The following is a 17,113-nucleotide window of genomic DNA, read 5'->3' as shown; positions in this document are numbered from 1 at the left end:
GTGAACATTTTTGTAGAGTATTTTATCTAGGCTGTTCCGTTTTGTTTTCATGATATACTTTATACACAAAGGAAAATAAAGAAAGGAAACTGTTGACTTCTTTGAGACTGTGTTTGATTTGCCTCGCTGGCTCTCCATTCAAAGGGCTTCAGAAATAATTACAGTGCTTGTTTAGAAAGATTTGACATATAACATCTATTCTTTTCTTATTTCACTTAGAATTCCCAAAGAGTTTTACAGATATTTATTTCAATATTTCAACTTAAATGCATGTGCTGATTCTTTGATAAATGCATCCTTTATCCCAAGTGTTCATTAGACATTGAAGTTGGATACACCTTAATCCAACAGGCAGTGTGTCTAACATTGCTTCCCATCCTGATGCTCAGCTCTCAAGATTTTTTTCATGTTATATAAAATAATTTAATCAGTTATTGAGGCCCTAAGTGTGTTTGAAATTTATACATACATGAAAAACGTAATAGTCATTATTCCCGTTCACTGTTTATAGAAGAAGAGGAAAAATTCCGTAGCTTTCTTTCCCTTACAGGTCAACTGAAATGCAACTATAATCTCACCTAATAAAAGTAATGAAAGGAAAGGAAAAATAAAATACTCTTCCACTCCCATAGTCAGTTTCTTACACTGCCAGTCTCAGCACTTCATTTCCAACCGTCACAAACAATTCTGAGAAGGTCTCTCAAATTCAGTAATTTGCTTCCAACATCTTATTGATGAAAATTGTTTATGAAAGATGTAAGCAATCATGAAACAGAAATTAAAGAAATTACTTTCACTATTGAAATTAGTCAAGCTTTTACATACTTAGCACTTTTAATTTGAATTTTTTTGTCTTATGAACCAAATCTTCTGCAGGTGTGAAACGCTGCAGTGATATCCTCACACTGGCAATAAGAAGTTTATAAAGGAGCAAACTGTGTCCCCTCTGCAGCTGCAGATGATGTTGCTACATCAGTGCTGCTCTGATGCTGAGGGCCCACAAGAAGGAGCAACTATCCCAGTCCCACAAGTGACAGAGCCCTTTTCAACTAAGCATGAACAGAAGACTTAGGGAACCGAGAGATTCCTGAGCGTGAAAATGAATGCAGAAGGAAGGAACTCACAGCCACCACGGCTGTTATTTGGACAATCTCCTGAACATAGCAGAACTTCCCGTGCTTTGGTCCAGAGCTCTGGATTATCAATATTTAAGTAGGGTTTTACTCCACTACAGGCACTGCAGTTATAAACTACACATACATAAATATTTTTACACGCATAATATACTTAAAGTTTTGAAGATAAAAATTTTGTATTGAAAGAGCAGTAAGAATGCAGGGAAGAGCATTTATTAAGTAAATGCTCTTTGAAAAAAAACATTCTGGGATCTACCTAGTAAATAAACAGCTACGGTTCCTGTTGTGTTTAATTTTGACTATATTTGGCTTGTGTTTGTTTCTTCATCAGTGCTAAAACAGACTCATTTAGCTAGAGATTAAAAATTTGAAATAGTGCCATTTTTACAGGAAAGTCACCTATTATAGTCTAAGTCACCGTTGTCCTAATTACAATAAGGTAGCAGTTCTATATAATCTGGCCCAACAACATAATCACTGTTTCTTTTTTTCTTTATGTACCTAATATTGCCTTATGTGAAGCAAAACCATTTTTCCAATAGATGGGGCAAATTTTAAGATGTTCAATTAAAAAACTTATTGCATTTTTTTTCCTAGGAACGCTTTTGTAGTACTAATGACCCTGTGATTAAATATGGACTGCGAAGAGATTCAACAGATTTTAGTTAATGAACGCTCCTAACGTGATTTGGCCATTAACCATTGCCGATTGTTTTACTCTGGTAGTGTCAAGTTTCATAGTTTCTCTTTGCAACAGGCCGGCAATCAGAAATGCAATTAACAATGAAAGTGGCTTTATATGGCTAGGTAAGAAAGCCTGTATTTACTGGCAAACTAAGATTAAACGCCATCATAAAAATAAGATGTGTGTGCTCAGCTAGTTTTCTTCTGTTGTTTTGGTTGTGTTTTTATGTGCAAGTCAGGGTGCAGATTCTGCGCATTAGTCAGAAAGAAAAACGCATATGCTGCCATAGGGAGTAGGAAAGCAAATTTTCTGGTGTGGCAGTGAAATGTGCGCACTGAAAAACACAAATCAAACTTGTGTGTTCTAGAGGAGGTAACGCACAGACGGCACCAGAAATTTACATTAATACATATGCAATGAAGAAACCATTTTGTTGAAAGATTGTAATGGCTGCTAGAAATAAAAAATGTGACCATAATGCAACCCAGTGGGACCATGTTTTCTCATCTTCCCAGGAACTTGTTTGGTTTGGTTTTTTGTCTGTTTTCTGATGCTCTTTTTGGTCTCCTTCACCCTTTCTCTCCTACTCTTCCCAAATCCTGACAGGCTGGAATCTCCATTTCATTCAGAAGATCTCATTTCCAATCTGACAGGACACTAACAGTATATTTGCATGAAAAAGACGTATCGTTATTTACCAACGGTTTTGTTTTTCGAAGAGGATCACTGTACTTCCAAATCTCTAGCTTGATGTTGAGTTTGGCTGATAGCAGCCGTGCAGTCAGCAGCGGTCAGAGAAAGCATTGTTTGTATTCAGCAGGTCAGATAAGCATTCTTTCCAAAATGAAGCCTTTTCTTCTCTGTCCTTCTTTGCTGTAATCTCACAGGTAGCATGACAGTTGTTGTCATGGTAACTATTTTTATTGAATAAAACCGCAATAATCTCATAAAAACCCGTATAACTTCTTGACATGTAAATTATTACTGCCTCAAAGCTGAAGAAACTTCCTCTTGTTTTTCGTTGTCGCTGATTTTTTTTAAATACAAACCCACAGTTTTAAGCCTTATCATGCTATCCTCTTCTATATGAGACCAGTTCTAAACACATAATCTAAAAATCAGAGATTTCACTAGCCAAATAAAGAAAACATATATGGAACAGAAATCTGTGCAATGCACTTTAGGACTTCTTAACATATGCAAAATACTCACAAAATATTATCATGGGTATTTTAAATTGCATAGCTTGATGTACATGCGTATATACACTCATATATATGTGGGTGTGTTGTATGAGTGTTTTAGGGTTCTTTTGCAGATCATATGTTACTTCTCTCCTGCCTTCTACATCAGTATTTGAGTGTATTTTTAGTAGTAGTTATTCTAATGCCAAAGCTCAGAAATCCCAATACGTGGATCAGGTCTCACAATGCAAGAAATTCCTCTCCTCAAAGACCCCAAGAGCCAAGTACCAGCAAAGACAAATGCAGACGGACACCAGAGGAGAGCCAAGGAGATGAGAAGAGGATGCAAATGGCGCTGGGCAGCGGCGGCAGCACACAGTGGTGCTGCTCCCCGACCTCTCTGCTGCCGGCTCCGCACAACAAGCCCACAGTGTTTAAAAAAAGAGTTGTAAGGACTGCTTTGAGACGAGATGACAGAGGTCTTGTGTGGGTTTTTCAGGAGATCTTCCCACACTTAAAGGAAAGCATGTGAAAAATAGAGGAGTATTTGCTTTTTAAGTGTCCGGTGGACCCCTTCTTTCAGTGACAAAAAGTTAACACAAGTAGAAGATGACATCCTAAGCAGGGGCAAGGGGTAGAGATACAGGCCAGAATGGTCCACTATAGAAAAAATGGGTTTGACGTATGCTTGACATGCTAGAGAGACAGGAAGGTCAGAATGCGTTCACCTATAGCTATAGCAGAATCCTGTATACAGCCGCTCCTAGAGGAAGAAATGAGAAAGAAAATTCATGTTCTTTACAGCTGTAATACTGATGTGTGGGTGATGAGAATCATAGAAATACATAGATACAAGACTTCACTTAACCTTCTGCAAAGAGAAAAACAACAATAAAAGCTTCCTTACACCGAGATATTGTACAAGGAGGAATAGCTCCCCAAGGGAAATAACAGAATCCTTCTCACTGAAGAGTTCACAGGATACCAGATAATGTATTCTAAGGGAAAACCCTAGAAAGACAGGAAGATTAACTAATAGGGTAATTTGTCTTTCCCAGCTGTAATTTATTTGACTCTAAGTAGTGAAATACTGTGATGCTGTCATGGTCTTGTTTATGATGATTAAGCTAAGGAAGAAGGAAAAGAGGGTTATTTATACAACTTGGTTTTAGGCTCAACTGGCTAAATGAGGTGCCTAGTTGAACGAGCTTTCTGCTCTAAGGGAGGAAGACAGAATCATCCTCTCATGGGATCCTTCTTTCTTGGTTGACAAGAGAGGAATCCAAATTAAATTAACCAGCTAATATGAATATTCTATTATGTGTATGTACTCAGAATGAACCATACCAGTCTATAACACTAACTTCCAGGAACTTCAACCACGCCAGCTGGCACACCAAAATATAGGACAAGTACAAATCTTGCAAGACTTTTGTTTTCATTTACATTATTTCCCATATGTATACATAAACACCTATGTGCACTTTGTATGAGTAGCGCTATGTAATTTCACTGAAATGGACAGAAAAATGAGCTGGCACTGTGCCCCTGCAACCCAGAAAGCCAAGCGTAGCTCAGGCTGCATCAAAAGCTGCGTGGCCAGGAGGTCAAGGGAGGTGGTTCTGCCCCTCTACTGTGGTCTTGTGAGACCCCACCTGCAGTGCTGCATCCAGCTCAGGACCCCCGACATAAGAAGGACATGGACCTGTTGGAGTGAGTCCAGAGGAGGCCACAAAGATGATCAGAGGGCTGGAGCACCTCTCCTGTGAAGACAGGCTGAGAGAGTTGGGCTTGTTCAGCCTGGAGAAGAGAAGGTGCGTGGGAGACCTTGTAGCAGCCTTCCAGTACCTAAAGGGGACCTACAATATAGCTGGAGAGGGACTTTTTACAGGGGCATGTAGTGGTAGGACAAGGGGTAATGGCTTTAAATTGAGAGAGGATAGATTTAGATTAGATACAAGGAAGAAATTCTTCCCCATGAGGGTGGTGAGGTCCCAGCACAGGCTGCTGCCCAGAGAAGCTGTGGATGTCTCATCACTGGGAATGCTCAAGGCCACGTTGGACGGGGCTTTGAGCAACCCGGTCTAGTGAAAGGTGTCACTGCCCATGGCAGAGGAGTTGCAACTGGAATCTTAAAGGGCCCTTCCAAACCAAACCAATCTATGATTCAAAAAGCTTTGAGAAGCCAGTACTCTGCAGACCTACAGGAAATGGCAGATGCAGCCCCAAAGAATTGATAGCCGAAACCAAACGTTTTAACACCTGAAAAATGTGGCGTAATAAAGAGATCTGTAAGAATCAAACAGGAGCAGGTTGGTCAACAGTAGGAAATAACCAGGGCAATGATTATGAAGTACCATGCAGGAAAATGCAAGAAACGGCTTCCAACAAGAAAATAATCTTTTCATAGACTTCTGGTAGACTAAGTCAGGATTAGCTCCACAAGCAGAAGAAAAATCTGAGTTGTTTCTTCCAAGTGTTACATATTTCTTAATGCAATTTTTAGAGTAGATAGTTTGGAAAGTTAATGAAATCTTAAAAATGTTAATATCATGCAGTATGAGTCAAAAATCTCTGCACAACTGAATATCCTACCACATGTAACACAACGATGTTCTTTGATTGCTCATATGTCATTTTAAGGACTTTTTATCATGTGAAGGAAATAGGAAAAACACATTGTATGCAAATGCGTAACTGCAGCAGTATGAAAGGTGCTTGCTATGCATACGAGAAAAATGCCTTCTGTTCAGCCCACAGACAATGGAGCAAGCTGGCAGCCTTCAGCATTTTACCACTGTAAAATGAGGACTGTAGGAAGCATGGCTGTGAAATCTAACGAATTGCATTTTTGTGCTTAAACTAATTGTTTTAGAACTCTGATGCTGCCTTTTTAACATGATCTTCCAGAAACAAAAATGTTTTACAACAGAAATATAGGTTCAGATCTAGTGACACAGCTAACTCTTTGGCTATTATCCTTGCACATGTTACCTACTGCTTGGATTTAGCTTGTGTGAATCTAATAAGAAAGGACACTGCCTTTTCAGTTTTAGGGTTGGCAGTTCTTTCTTGCTACACCTTATAAGATGGTGCCATTAGAGAGCCTGCAGGTATTCCTTTATAAACCCTCCCGGGTGGTTGTTTGTTAGGATTAGAATAGAGTCTGTAACATCACAGGCACTGGTAGAAGGGTAAAACATATCTTACGTTTGGCTTAAAGAATCATGTTTTCATGTTATTTTTTAATTTTCCCTTTAGACATCACCCTCACTATAGAATATTAATTGATATTTGTGAGAGGTGTGGGAAATAGCTATTATTTTGTTCAGGACTTTTTGAAAGACTGCTTATCTCTAATCAATTGACTATTTCATCATTGTGCGAGGTCCCCAGGCAAAGACAGTAAAATTGGATGATCGCTGTACGCTATATTTTGAAGCACGGAAAAAAAAGTACCATAAGGCTTGTTGATTTTGATGGAAATTTCAGGTTATGCTCAGGTGTATTGTATAAAAATATAAATAAAGTAGGCCTGGCTGTTTACTGCAGAAATTCTTTCATTTACAACTTTCTGTTGTGAAAACAGAAAATGGCTCCTATAATCTTGCAGCTTTGATGTTTTGCTTGCTTTGTTTGGTAGAGTGAAGCCTATAAAGCCAGCAACTGTAATCCAGGTTGCAAAAACAGACTCTGAAATATTGCTCCCTCAGGCCACCGTGGAGCCAACATATGGCAGCAGAGCCCATTTGGGCCCCAGGGAAAGGGCACAGTTGAATCGGCTGCCCAGCGGTGCTCTGCCGGCTGATTCATGAGAAAGCCGTATTGACATCAGCTCCACAGGCAATTGCTTATCTGTATTCATGAAGAAACATTAAGTGCTGCGGATTCAGCAACTAAACAAAGAGAGAGGTACCAATTCAGGGCAGGGCGGGGAATGACCAATGCCAGGAAAAAAAAATGGATTCTGAATTGGATCTGAATCTCATTTCCCAAATGTCAAATGTGCCCATCAAAGAGACGTCTAACACAGGCCATCTGAATTAACAGCTTGAGGAGAACTGGTCCCCAGTGTTCTCAAGCTAAATCTTTTGTGTTAGCAGAGTGATGTAAGTTATACCGATAGAAGTTGCTGTGAAAATATTACCACAACGAATATATTTTCAGACCTAGAACTTTCTAGCTATGACTAGAACTTCTCTACATTTCCCACAATTGTGAAAAGAGAATATGTTCCAGCCTAATTCGGTGGCACTTCACAGCGCCTCTGTCTGGCAGGATCTGTACTGGTCCATCTCCCCTCAGGTCTCTTTTCCACTTGGGCACCATCCACTGGCCAGCACATGGGCTCATGTCGCTAGCATAGCTCTTTGGAAAAATGAAATGGTCTGCTTTTATATCCAACAGAAAAAACAAACCCTACCACTGTTTTAAACCTCTTTTTCTTCAACATTTTAAATTTGGGGAAATTGTTAAAAATCCTTGCTAGGAGCAGATTTAAACTTGTAACGGAATCTATCGGAAACCTGAGTCAAAGACTTATTTTCATGTAGTCACAGAACAGAAATATGATATGTTTGATATGTACAAATGAATGCAACAACAAATAATTTCAGAAGCAGAATATCTGCAAAAAGAACAAGATGTTTGTGACTGAGACAAGAATCATCTCGAAAATGACAATAGGGCAGGTTCTTGTAGATTACATAGGAGTAAAGTAGCACGCACCTAAAACTGCCACATTTTTCTGTGCTCTGCCCTTATATGATCAACATACAGCTATGTCTGTCTGTCTGTCCTCATCCTGTGAAACGGTAGCATCATATGAAGATCTAGTGCTCTATATGTAATTCCATATGGAACTATGACTTCAATTCTGATCCAAACGGCTTTATCCTGGGGAGTTTATCTTCACTACGTGTCATTTGCACAACATTCCTTTGTGCAAAGGGAAGGAATGCACGTGTGCCAAAGATGGAAAATGTGCGACAAATTACTGATAGGTAATGAAGAATTAAAAAGGCAGGGTGTTTTTGTGTTTGTTTTTTCTAAGAAACCACTACACATTAATAGCTCCATACTTTGCACAGGTAATTCAGGGGTCATTCCTAAGAATCAATGACTTCAGAACCTGAACATTTAAGTACTTCCTGCCACTGGTACGAAGTATTTTGAGCCATCCCTCTGATTTTAGGGATTCTGTATGAAGTCAGTGAACTATTATAGCTTAGTACACTCGGGACAATTTAGGTCAGTGCAACTAAAGGGTCAGACTATAAATCCCAAAAGAGCAATATCATAACTTTGTCCGTGGCCCTGGAGCTCATAATGGTCATTAAAGAACAATAAAAAAGATAATGACATTTTCAATCAGAACTCATAACAAATGGAAAGTACAAAAATAATAACACATACTCAAAAATATATTTTGACAAGGTTCAATAACAAGTAAAATTAAGGAGAAGACTATCTTGCTGTTGAATATATCTTAACCAATTACTTAAAGTTGCTTATGACTTTGCTTCTGGAACTATGTCTCAGTTGCACAGAATGTACACACTATCTTAAACACATGCACACTCACTAAATAAATCTCTCACGTAAAACGCTCTTCACTTCCACAGCTAGTTCATTTGATTATGCACAAAATGAACAAGTAGAGGAACAAGGCAACACGAAGATATACATTTTCTAACAGCTGTTACATTGTTGCCATATTTTACAACATCTGTTGGTTTTTTCCTTGGCTTTTGCACTCCCTTTGCATTTACCCTTTGGGCTAATTTGTAGTTGACCCCAGTAATATAGTCCTTTTACTCTACAATTCTGTGACAAACTATCATTGATTTAACAGTCATGCTCAGTGCCTTAAAATCAATGAATACATGGCAAAAAAATCAGTAAGTCAGTATGGTTGATCTTGATAACATTTCAAGTCAGGTTTTCATCACAACTTTCTAATTTATTAAGTTATTTCATCACTATTCATATCAGACATCATTGCATGTTGATTTTGTATTAATCAGGTTTGTCCTTTTGCAAACAGTTTGTAACTGGAAGGGAACTGCTATCTTTGGGAGAGCTGGAAAGACAAGCTATGCCGTGTACTATACCGCTTTTGCTATATGTAGCTATACTAAATGACCCTACTCTGCTTTAAAAGAAATAAAAGGAATGATTTCTTGTTTACAGTGGTGTAATCAAGGGCAAACTTTGATCCAAATGAAAACATCGCTAAGATGTGCTTGTGCCAAAATGGGAAATTGATATTCTGACTCAACGGAAAGCCCAAATCCTTTCCAATAAAGACCATTTTCCCCCCAGTAAACAGTTTTCATAGAAGAATTGAAGGACAGAAATATTATTCTAAGCCTTTTCACATTGTTAATATTTTCAATTGTTAAAGCAAAAGCATTTCTAGAGCAATGACAGACTGAATTCCACTGTATGTATTTTAAGATGGGAGTTTTTGTGACTGTCAGGGAAATTCTTAATATTCGCAGATTATTAAAGTTTGCCTGTTTACCTTAATTCAGGCAAACTATGAGAGAATTCTCTTCCCTTGTGGCTTTTGTTCTTTTTCCATCTGTGTCCTTTTTATTTCATCAACACATTTGTCACTCTACTTCTGTCATCTCCTGTCTTTCAACATGACACCAGCTGTCTAAACACTCTTGGCTTCACTAAGAATGAAATCAAGATATTTCATTCCTCAGTTCTCTCCTGAAAATAAGGATCCTGAAACTTTACTGTTGGGAGACAATATCCCTTTTGCTCCCATTATTGCCCCTGCTTTCAGGGAATTTATGAACCTCTGCATAGCTGAGAAGGCAACAGAGAAACAGAACATCCTGGGGATCGGGGTGGTGGCTTTTTTTGGTGGTGCTTTATTATTGTCGTTTTGTTTTGCTTTTCTTCCATAAGCTACAGGACAAGTTCTAATTACCCTTGTGGATCTCCCAAGATTGCTCATTCATTTCCATACTATGGGGTTCTTCCTCACAGAAGCTTAGTTGAATCTCTTTTGAAAAAGTTTTAGCTGGGTTTCATTCCCAGTGTGTCCCTTTACATCTAAAAGTGATTAAACAAGATTTACAGACAAATTAAATTATTTCCTATTTGTGAAATGCCATAACTGCTACAATGAAGTGATTCCACAGATTGCACTTTTTGACCTTTAATTTCTTAAAAAAATTAGTATCAAGATTAAAATATTTAAGCACTCAGTGTCATCAAAGAACACATTCTCCATATACACTATGAGCTTTCAGAAGCAAATTCATCATTTTGGAGTTCAGAAACAGGGCTTACTATGGTAGATTATATAGGAAATATGTTAAAAAAAATAAAAAAGAACGCAAGGATAAAATAAGGGAAAAATCAATTTAATTCTCAAAACTTTTTTCTGGAATGTGCTTCTCTCTTTCCTCAAAGAGAGAAATAAATGATTTTAAAGTAAGTCTGAACAGGGTGACGCTATACACCGCTCGGTACGTGTGTGGGCGTGTGTTCTGGGAAGACAGCTGAGAAGTGAGCATCATTCCTACCGGAGCTAACACAGTCTCTACTAATTGTCTTTGCACCGAGTAGTGGGAGGAAAGCCATGCAAATCCTTTCCTTTTGTTTTAGTAGAGAAGCAGGGTTTTCCAGATATCTCTGACATATAACAAAAATCAAACACGCTACATTGTGGCCATGTCCCTGTCATAACCTCATCTATTGACATACATACACATTCATACATATGACATATGGAAAGTTTGCACATACACTGCAATTTTCACATCCCTATACTGTATCATTCATGTTCTAGATAGGCAAAAATACCACTGGCATACATCTCTTCTAAGAAGGAATATAAGACCAGTATCTTATACAGCTATTAGAAAAACTGCATTGTGTTAGAACCTCAACATTACGTTACAGAATAATGAAAGGTTAAAGCATTCATCTGTATTTTATGCATTGCTTTCCACAGAGGTCCAAAAATAAAATGCCTCATACTGCAACCTCATTACATAAGTACTATATATAGCATATGAGTTCTTCTTCTGTTTCAGAACAGTCAGAATCGCTATAAGCATTTGGAGGAAAGAAGAGGTTTAGTAGAACTTCGTTTTATCCTGAGTAAGAACATGGCCTAGTAATGACTGTGTTGTAGAAATGTCAAGGCTGAAATTAGCCGTGGGTGGAGATCTCTTTACGGGAAATTAAGTAAGTGGATAATGGAAGCGAAATACGCTTAGTGTGGGGAAAAAACATTTTAAAAAAATTTCCTTGAACTCTGAAAGGAGACAGAGCTTTCTTATAAACATTAGAGAGGAGCTAAAGTAATTTTAAGAGGACTAACAAAACTTGAAGATAAAATCAAGATCATCATTTACTACAGGTCTTGATGTTGCTGCCTGTGGGTTAGAAGAGGAAGGCAGAAGGAAATCGGAACAGCAACACTAGTGAAAGGGTAACATTCTATTCAGCTTTCCAGCCTTGAAATTTGGTTCCATCAGACATTAAGACACAGATTTCACTGCATATGTTGCATAGATTTTACAGTCATTGTCATGTAATATAATGGCAAATATACTCTGAGTCTTGAAGTGGCAGTTGAGAATCAGATTTTGTTTTTCAACAAAAGAGCAGAACTGTATGTTTGTGCTTCTTTAGAGAAAGAGCTTGAAAACATTCACTCCTAGCAATGTCACATAAACATGCAATGTTCAGGGATCATAAAGGATGAATGTACCAAACTTGCATCGTTTCAGTAATAAAGGTAATAAATGGTAGACCTTGGAGATAATCTATGACAAATCTCTACCTATATTTGTGTTGCTAGAATAAACTCCTTCTGGACCAAGCTCTTCCATGCAGCCTAAGAATATATAAAATGTGGAACTACATGATTTCAGATGCAAATCAGTGAAGAACTGTTCCTCTTTCCCCCACTGTGCTGGGCGAAACAGGTGAAATAATGTCCTCCAACAGCCAGACCCTTTCACAGTTCCCTGAACTGACATCTGCATCCAGGCATTGGTCACTTCTTCCACAATCTGCTACTATACAGTTCTCCCAGATAAACTTTTTTCTGTTAATTCACCTCTTACGACCTTACTTTACTTTCCCCTCCCCTTTCATACTGACACTTTTCTCAGTCGTTTCATTCTCCTCTCTTTTAATGTTTGCCTTTTACTTTCTTGCTCTTATGGTACTTTTACCATCTTTTAAGCTTCATATTAACCAATTCACTGGAGTTTTATTCAGCTGATCTTCTGAGTGGTTTTGTGTTCAAGTTTTTGGGGTTTTTTTGTGTGTTTTTGGTGGTAGTTGGGTTTTTGTTCGTTTTTGTTTCCCCCTCCCCCATCCTCTTTACAGTGAATACTCCTTGGATAGGGGCCGTGTCTTTACCAAGGATTATAAATATTGCTCATATGCACAGATATAAATTATTTTGATAGTAGCCTTTGTGATCAGAAACCATATTTGCTTGTCTGTGTATATATGTTCTTGGCTTTTTTTTTCTAAAATACCAAACAATTCCCATTCATATAAGCATTAACTGCCTTCAGTTTTCCTTCCTTTTTCTCCTACTCCCTCCTCCTTGCTTCTTCCTCTTTTTGAAAAAAAAAAAATTATATTATTTAATTAAGCCATTTTCTTGCCTAGAGCTTGGCAAAATATCTTCTGAAAGCCGGTCCATATTATGTTTGCGCTGCTGTATAATTAAAAGTAACTTAACAAATGAAACCTCCGCTTTGGTAAAAGAATTGACGTGCAGGCTTGAAACTTCACAGATCAGTTTCAGCTAAAGTAATTCAATGCAACTGTGATATGAAAACCTGTTGGAGAAGTGTAGATAAAAGAATGGAGCCTCGGGTATCACCGTCTGGTCAGCACCATATTTATATCTGCAAACAACCTGGTGCACCTTATTGTGCTGAATGGGAGAGAGAGGACAGTTCTGGCTCCTCACATTCCTCCTCTTTTGGGATAGATAAGACAGAATGGTGGGTTTGAAACCTTTTGATAGGGTGCTGCTCTGTGCCTTGGCACTCCTTCAATTATCTTGCTTTGACAGATGTAGACAAATTGCTGAGAACCCATTATCCTCAACCTAATACCAGAAAACATTAGAATTTACTCTGCATTTCATAGCCAGATTTGATGTCTTTGCTTAAACAGAATTCTTCTATTACCCTGAAACTGACTCTTCTGGTTCGATGGGTTTACTTCCCTTTTGCCTTCCTGACAGCTAAAGATCACCAGCACTGGATAGGTACCTATCAGGAGGAACTGGGGACCTGAGTAAATAAATATGCACATATTTATACTTTCACAAATACAGAACAAGGGACAAACTATGAAAAAAAATCTAATATATTAATCCATGAGGAAATAGATTCACACTAATCTGACAAAATGAATAAATACATGTAAAACGTATTAAGAAGATTATTCCCTACTCCTTTCTTTTCCGCCCCTTTCACACAATTAATTTCCCTTTTTACCATCTTCTTCCACAGCTTTTTCTGCTTTCCCCTTCCATCTTCTGTGCAAATCCTATGGCTAATTGGTTAAGTCCACTCTAGAGTCTAAGCGTCAATTCCCAGACACAGGATCTTTCATTTCAATGTTTTTGGCTGATTAAAGTTGCACTTAGAGGAAAACAAATAAGTATGTATCAACATACTGCAAGTGCTACATCTGTGTATGAAAATACAGAAACAGATAATTAAACCAACAAAATATCAATAGGACTAGAGTGTCACATTGAAACACATCTTGATAAATCCTTCTCAACCACAATACTCTGAATACAGCATTATAAGGGGAATATAAATTTAGCCCATTAAAGTGTTGTTGGGCAAAGAAAGATGTTAATACATCTGTTAGTAATTTTCTTACTACTGAGGGACTCTACTATTTATTGTGCTGCAGATGAAAGCTTTGGCCAGGAAGAGATTTGAAAATATGCAAATTAATGCTAACAACATAATAAATATCTTATTATTCATCAACAACTCAATAACATCCCGGCACATTTTAAACTGTGAGTAATCAAAGTTCATCAATGTTTAGACATACGTACCTACAACAGACATTTCTGGAACCGTGGCGTGATACGGACCATCGACAAACTCCGGGGCATTGTCATTGATGTCTTGAACTTTAATAATGAATTCCGAAGGAGGCTCCAGAGGTTTGTTTGTGTCCCTGTCCACTGCTTGAGCTGTTAGAGTGTATTCAGCTTTTTCCTCGCGGTCAAGCCTTTTCATTGCATGAATGTCTCCAGTCTTGTCATTGATCACAAAGATTGTTCCAGCTCCATCTCCTGACAGAATATACTTGATTTTGCTGCTGCCAGGATCCAGGTCTGTGTGTAACTAAAAGGAAAAAAAAAGGCATTTAAAAAAGCATTTAAGGGACAAAAATTACACCCAGATCTTTTTTACATTGGTTCAACCATACATTTTGTCGAGCTATTCTTTTGTATTTTAATCTTAGCACCAGTGATCTATATCTCAGCTTGAATACACAAGTGGAGTAGGGATTTGTATGCATATTAATCAAAAGTGAATGTAATCATAGGCATAATTAGACTTCCTATTTAAAAGGTAGCTGTTATATATATTTTAAACCCCTGTTCTAAAATGTAAATGTCTTGGTACTTATTATCAGCCAAAGTGAACAAGCACAAAATGTCCTAACCTATTAGATGCAAGGGTGAATGAAGGATTAACAATAATATAGATGTTAATCAATTTTCTTATTTTTAGTTATTATTTTCAGCTGACTGAAAATATCTGAACACTGGCATCTATGTAAAAGTTGTAATGGACAGAAGTCACAGAAATTTAGAACTGTATCAAAGCTCAGCTGTTAGCGGAACTTAAAAGGTTCCAAGATCTTTATTTTAGAAGTATTAATATTTCCCCTGAGATAAAGCTTTGTTAATTTCTCCATTCTCCTTAATGCCCCCTTAGAAAAAAAATATTTAGATTGTACTTGGCTTTTCAAAAACCAAGACAGAACTATAAGAATCTGAAACAGAATGGGAAAAATCAGTTTGGTTTTGTTTTTATAATTAAAAGCCGGAACCGAAGAACACTGGAGACAAAGAGCTTCATTGATTCTTTGGTAGGCTCAGAGCCAAATGCTAAACATCATATTATCTACACTAATTTTTCATTTGCGAGGGCAGGCACCCCAATCGGTGGGCCGTATGTATTAGTGTCAACACATCCAAAAATACAGGATAATAACTTAACTATACTGTAATAGTGCTTTACATTCTATTTACCATTGAATCTAACACTCTCAATATGAAGAACAAGAAGTGAATAACACATCGTTAAAAATGTAACTTGCATTTATTGTCATTTATCTCTGCCTCACAACAGAGAGTCTGAAGGAAATCCATCCAGCCCTCTCGGGACAGCTGCAATGACTTGCGACAGCTCCCACCAGTCCTGTTTCTCTGCTTATTTTTGCGCAGACAGTTAAACAGAAAATGTTGCTGGTTATGCATTTTGCTCTTAATGGATAGCAGTGGTTGCTAGGGCTGGACAGCACTGTCATTTGATATAAGAACTTGTATTAGAATATTAAAATAAGTGCGGAAAAAAGCTTTGTAACACTGCCTCCAACCAAGCCACAACTGGATTTTTATGTCATACCAGGAGTAAACTCTGCAGGTTTTCCAGTAGGTAATTGGTCACATACAGTTATATCCGCAAAATAGCTGTTCAGGAATAAGAGCTTAGAAAACTCGTTAACAACACTTTCCAAAAAGGAATCTCGAATTGTGGCAATGAGCACAGCAGTCAATAGCAGTCAGGGCTGATTTTTCAGTTGATCTGGTTTATTAGACATACAAAGACCCGGGCCACCAGTGTATTCCCTGCTCTGCAATAATAACAGAACTCCCACTGACTACAAGAGGTGTAACTTCATCCTCTGTGTTTTGCTGGACAATACATTATTACCACACTGGTTATTATGATACCATCATTTTAACAACTATTTAAAAGCACTTTAACTATCTGTGAATATGAATGACCCAATCCGGTTCAGTCTTCCTACCCGACCCACGAGAACACACACACAGTCAGTGACAGCTGAGGCCTTGGCCAAAACCTCGTTCTGTTTTTCTTTCTGTAGTTGCCGTCAGCTTTTACTTGACAACAATCAGCATAATTCACGCTACATTAAAGTAAGTTAACAGCAGTGTCCTGTTGGTCGGTACTGCAGTTTTGTCTGCTCAGCAAGACATGTTATTACAACTTTGTCTTAAAGACTATTTTCCTTATGAGCACAATTATATTCAATCTGGGTGTCAGCAATATAAAAAAAGTTACTTGCAGGGTCCCAGAGCTTGTCAAGATCAATCCAGAATCTGTTTGTGTTTTAAACAGATTGTTTATACTTGAAGCATCTGTTTGATCCCTGAATAAAATCTATAGGTTCTTAAAACCGCATATGAAGGTTTTAGCAGAATATTCCTAGCTGCATTACGGTGATGTCATATCATGACATCTGGACACACACAACTCAGCGAAGCATTTGGGAACATCTCAGTTTACCCAGCTACAGAAAGCATAAAGTGAAAAACTATCATCTGAATTTCTAAGGCAGCACTGGCTGGATAAACTATATAACCCACACGGATATTCGAAAATGCTCAAAGATTCTCCAGTTTGCCATTTGTTAACGTATGGACGAAGGCTGCAGAAGCTCCAAGACAGGCTTTTGAAGTTCTTTTGTAATTCTGAGCAGCCAGAGAGATGAGTCACTTATGCAGATGGGAAGTGTCTCACCTGCTCTCAGGCAGCTACCTGGGAGTCACATTGCTCAGCACAACGCAGCTCATGTTCGAGCCATGTGTTCGCCATCAGGAAACCGCTCAAAGCACGTGGGTCTGGTCCATGCCCAGAATGAGCAGAAAGCTGCTGAGTGGCCTTTGCAGGAAGATCGGGCACTTCGAGCCCTCTCCAGGTGTGCTGGTGATGCACAACTTGATACAGACAAGCTCGGAATGAGGTGCCTAAAAGGGAAGGTTTGTAACCCTGACTTCCTCATATTAGCAAAAAACCAAATATATAAATAATTCACAA

At 38.1% G+C, this 17,113-nt stretch overlaps 1 protein-coding gene across 2 annotated transcripts in view; it reads right to left on the bottom strand.

The window, feature by feature from the left end:
- Window positions 1-17,113, bottom strand: part of CDH8 (cadherin 8) — a 143,500-nt gene that overhangs the window by 77,134 nt on the left and 49,253 nt on the right. For both annotated transcript variants that reach the window (XM_065848241.2, XM_065848239.2), the window contains exon 3: window positions 14,089-14,383. In XM_065848241.2, coding sequence (XP_065704313.1) covers window positions 14,089-14,383 — 295 coding nt within the window. The remainder of the gene's footprint in view (window positions 1-14,088; window positions 14,384-17,113) is intronic.

This window comes from Patagioenas fasciata, chromosome 13, assembly GCF_037038585.1.
Source record: "Patagioenas fasciata isolate bPatFas1 chromosome 13, bPatFas1.hap1, whole genome shotgun sequence".
NCBI lineage: Eukaryota > Metazoa > Chordata > Aves > Columbiformes > Columbidae > Patagioenas > Patagioenas fasciata.
Note: the sequence above shows the minus strand (reverse complement) of the source record. Positions and strands in the feature narration are given on the sequence as shown.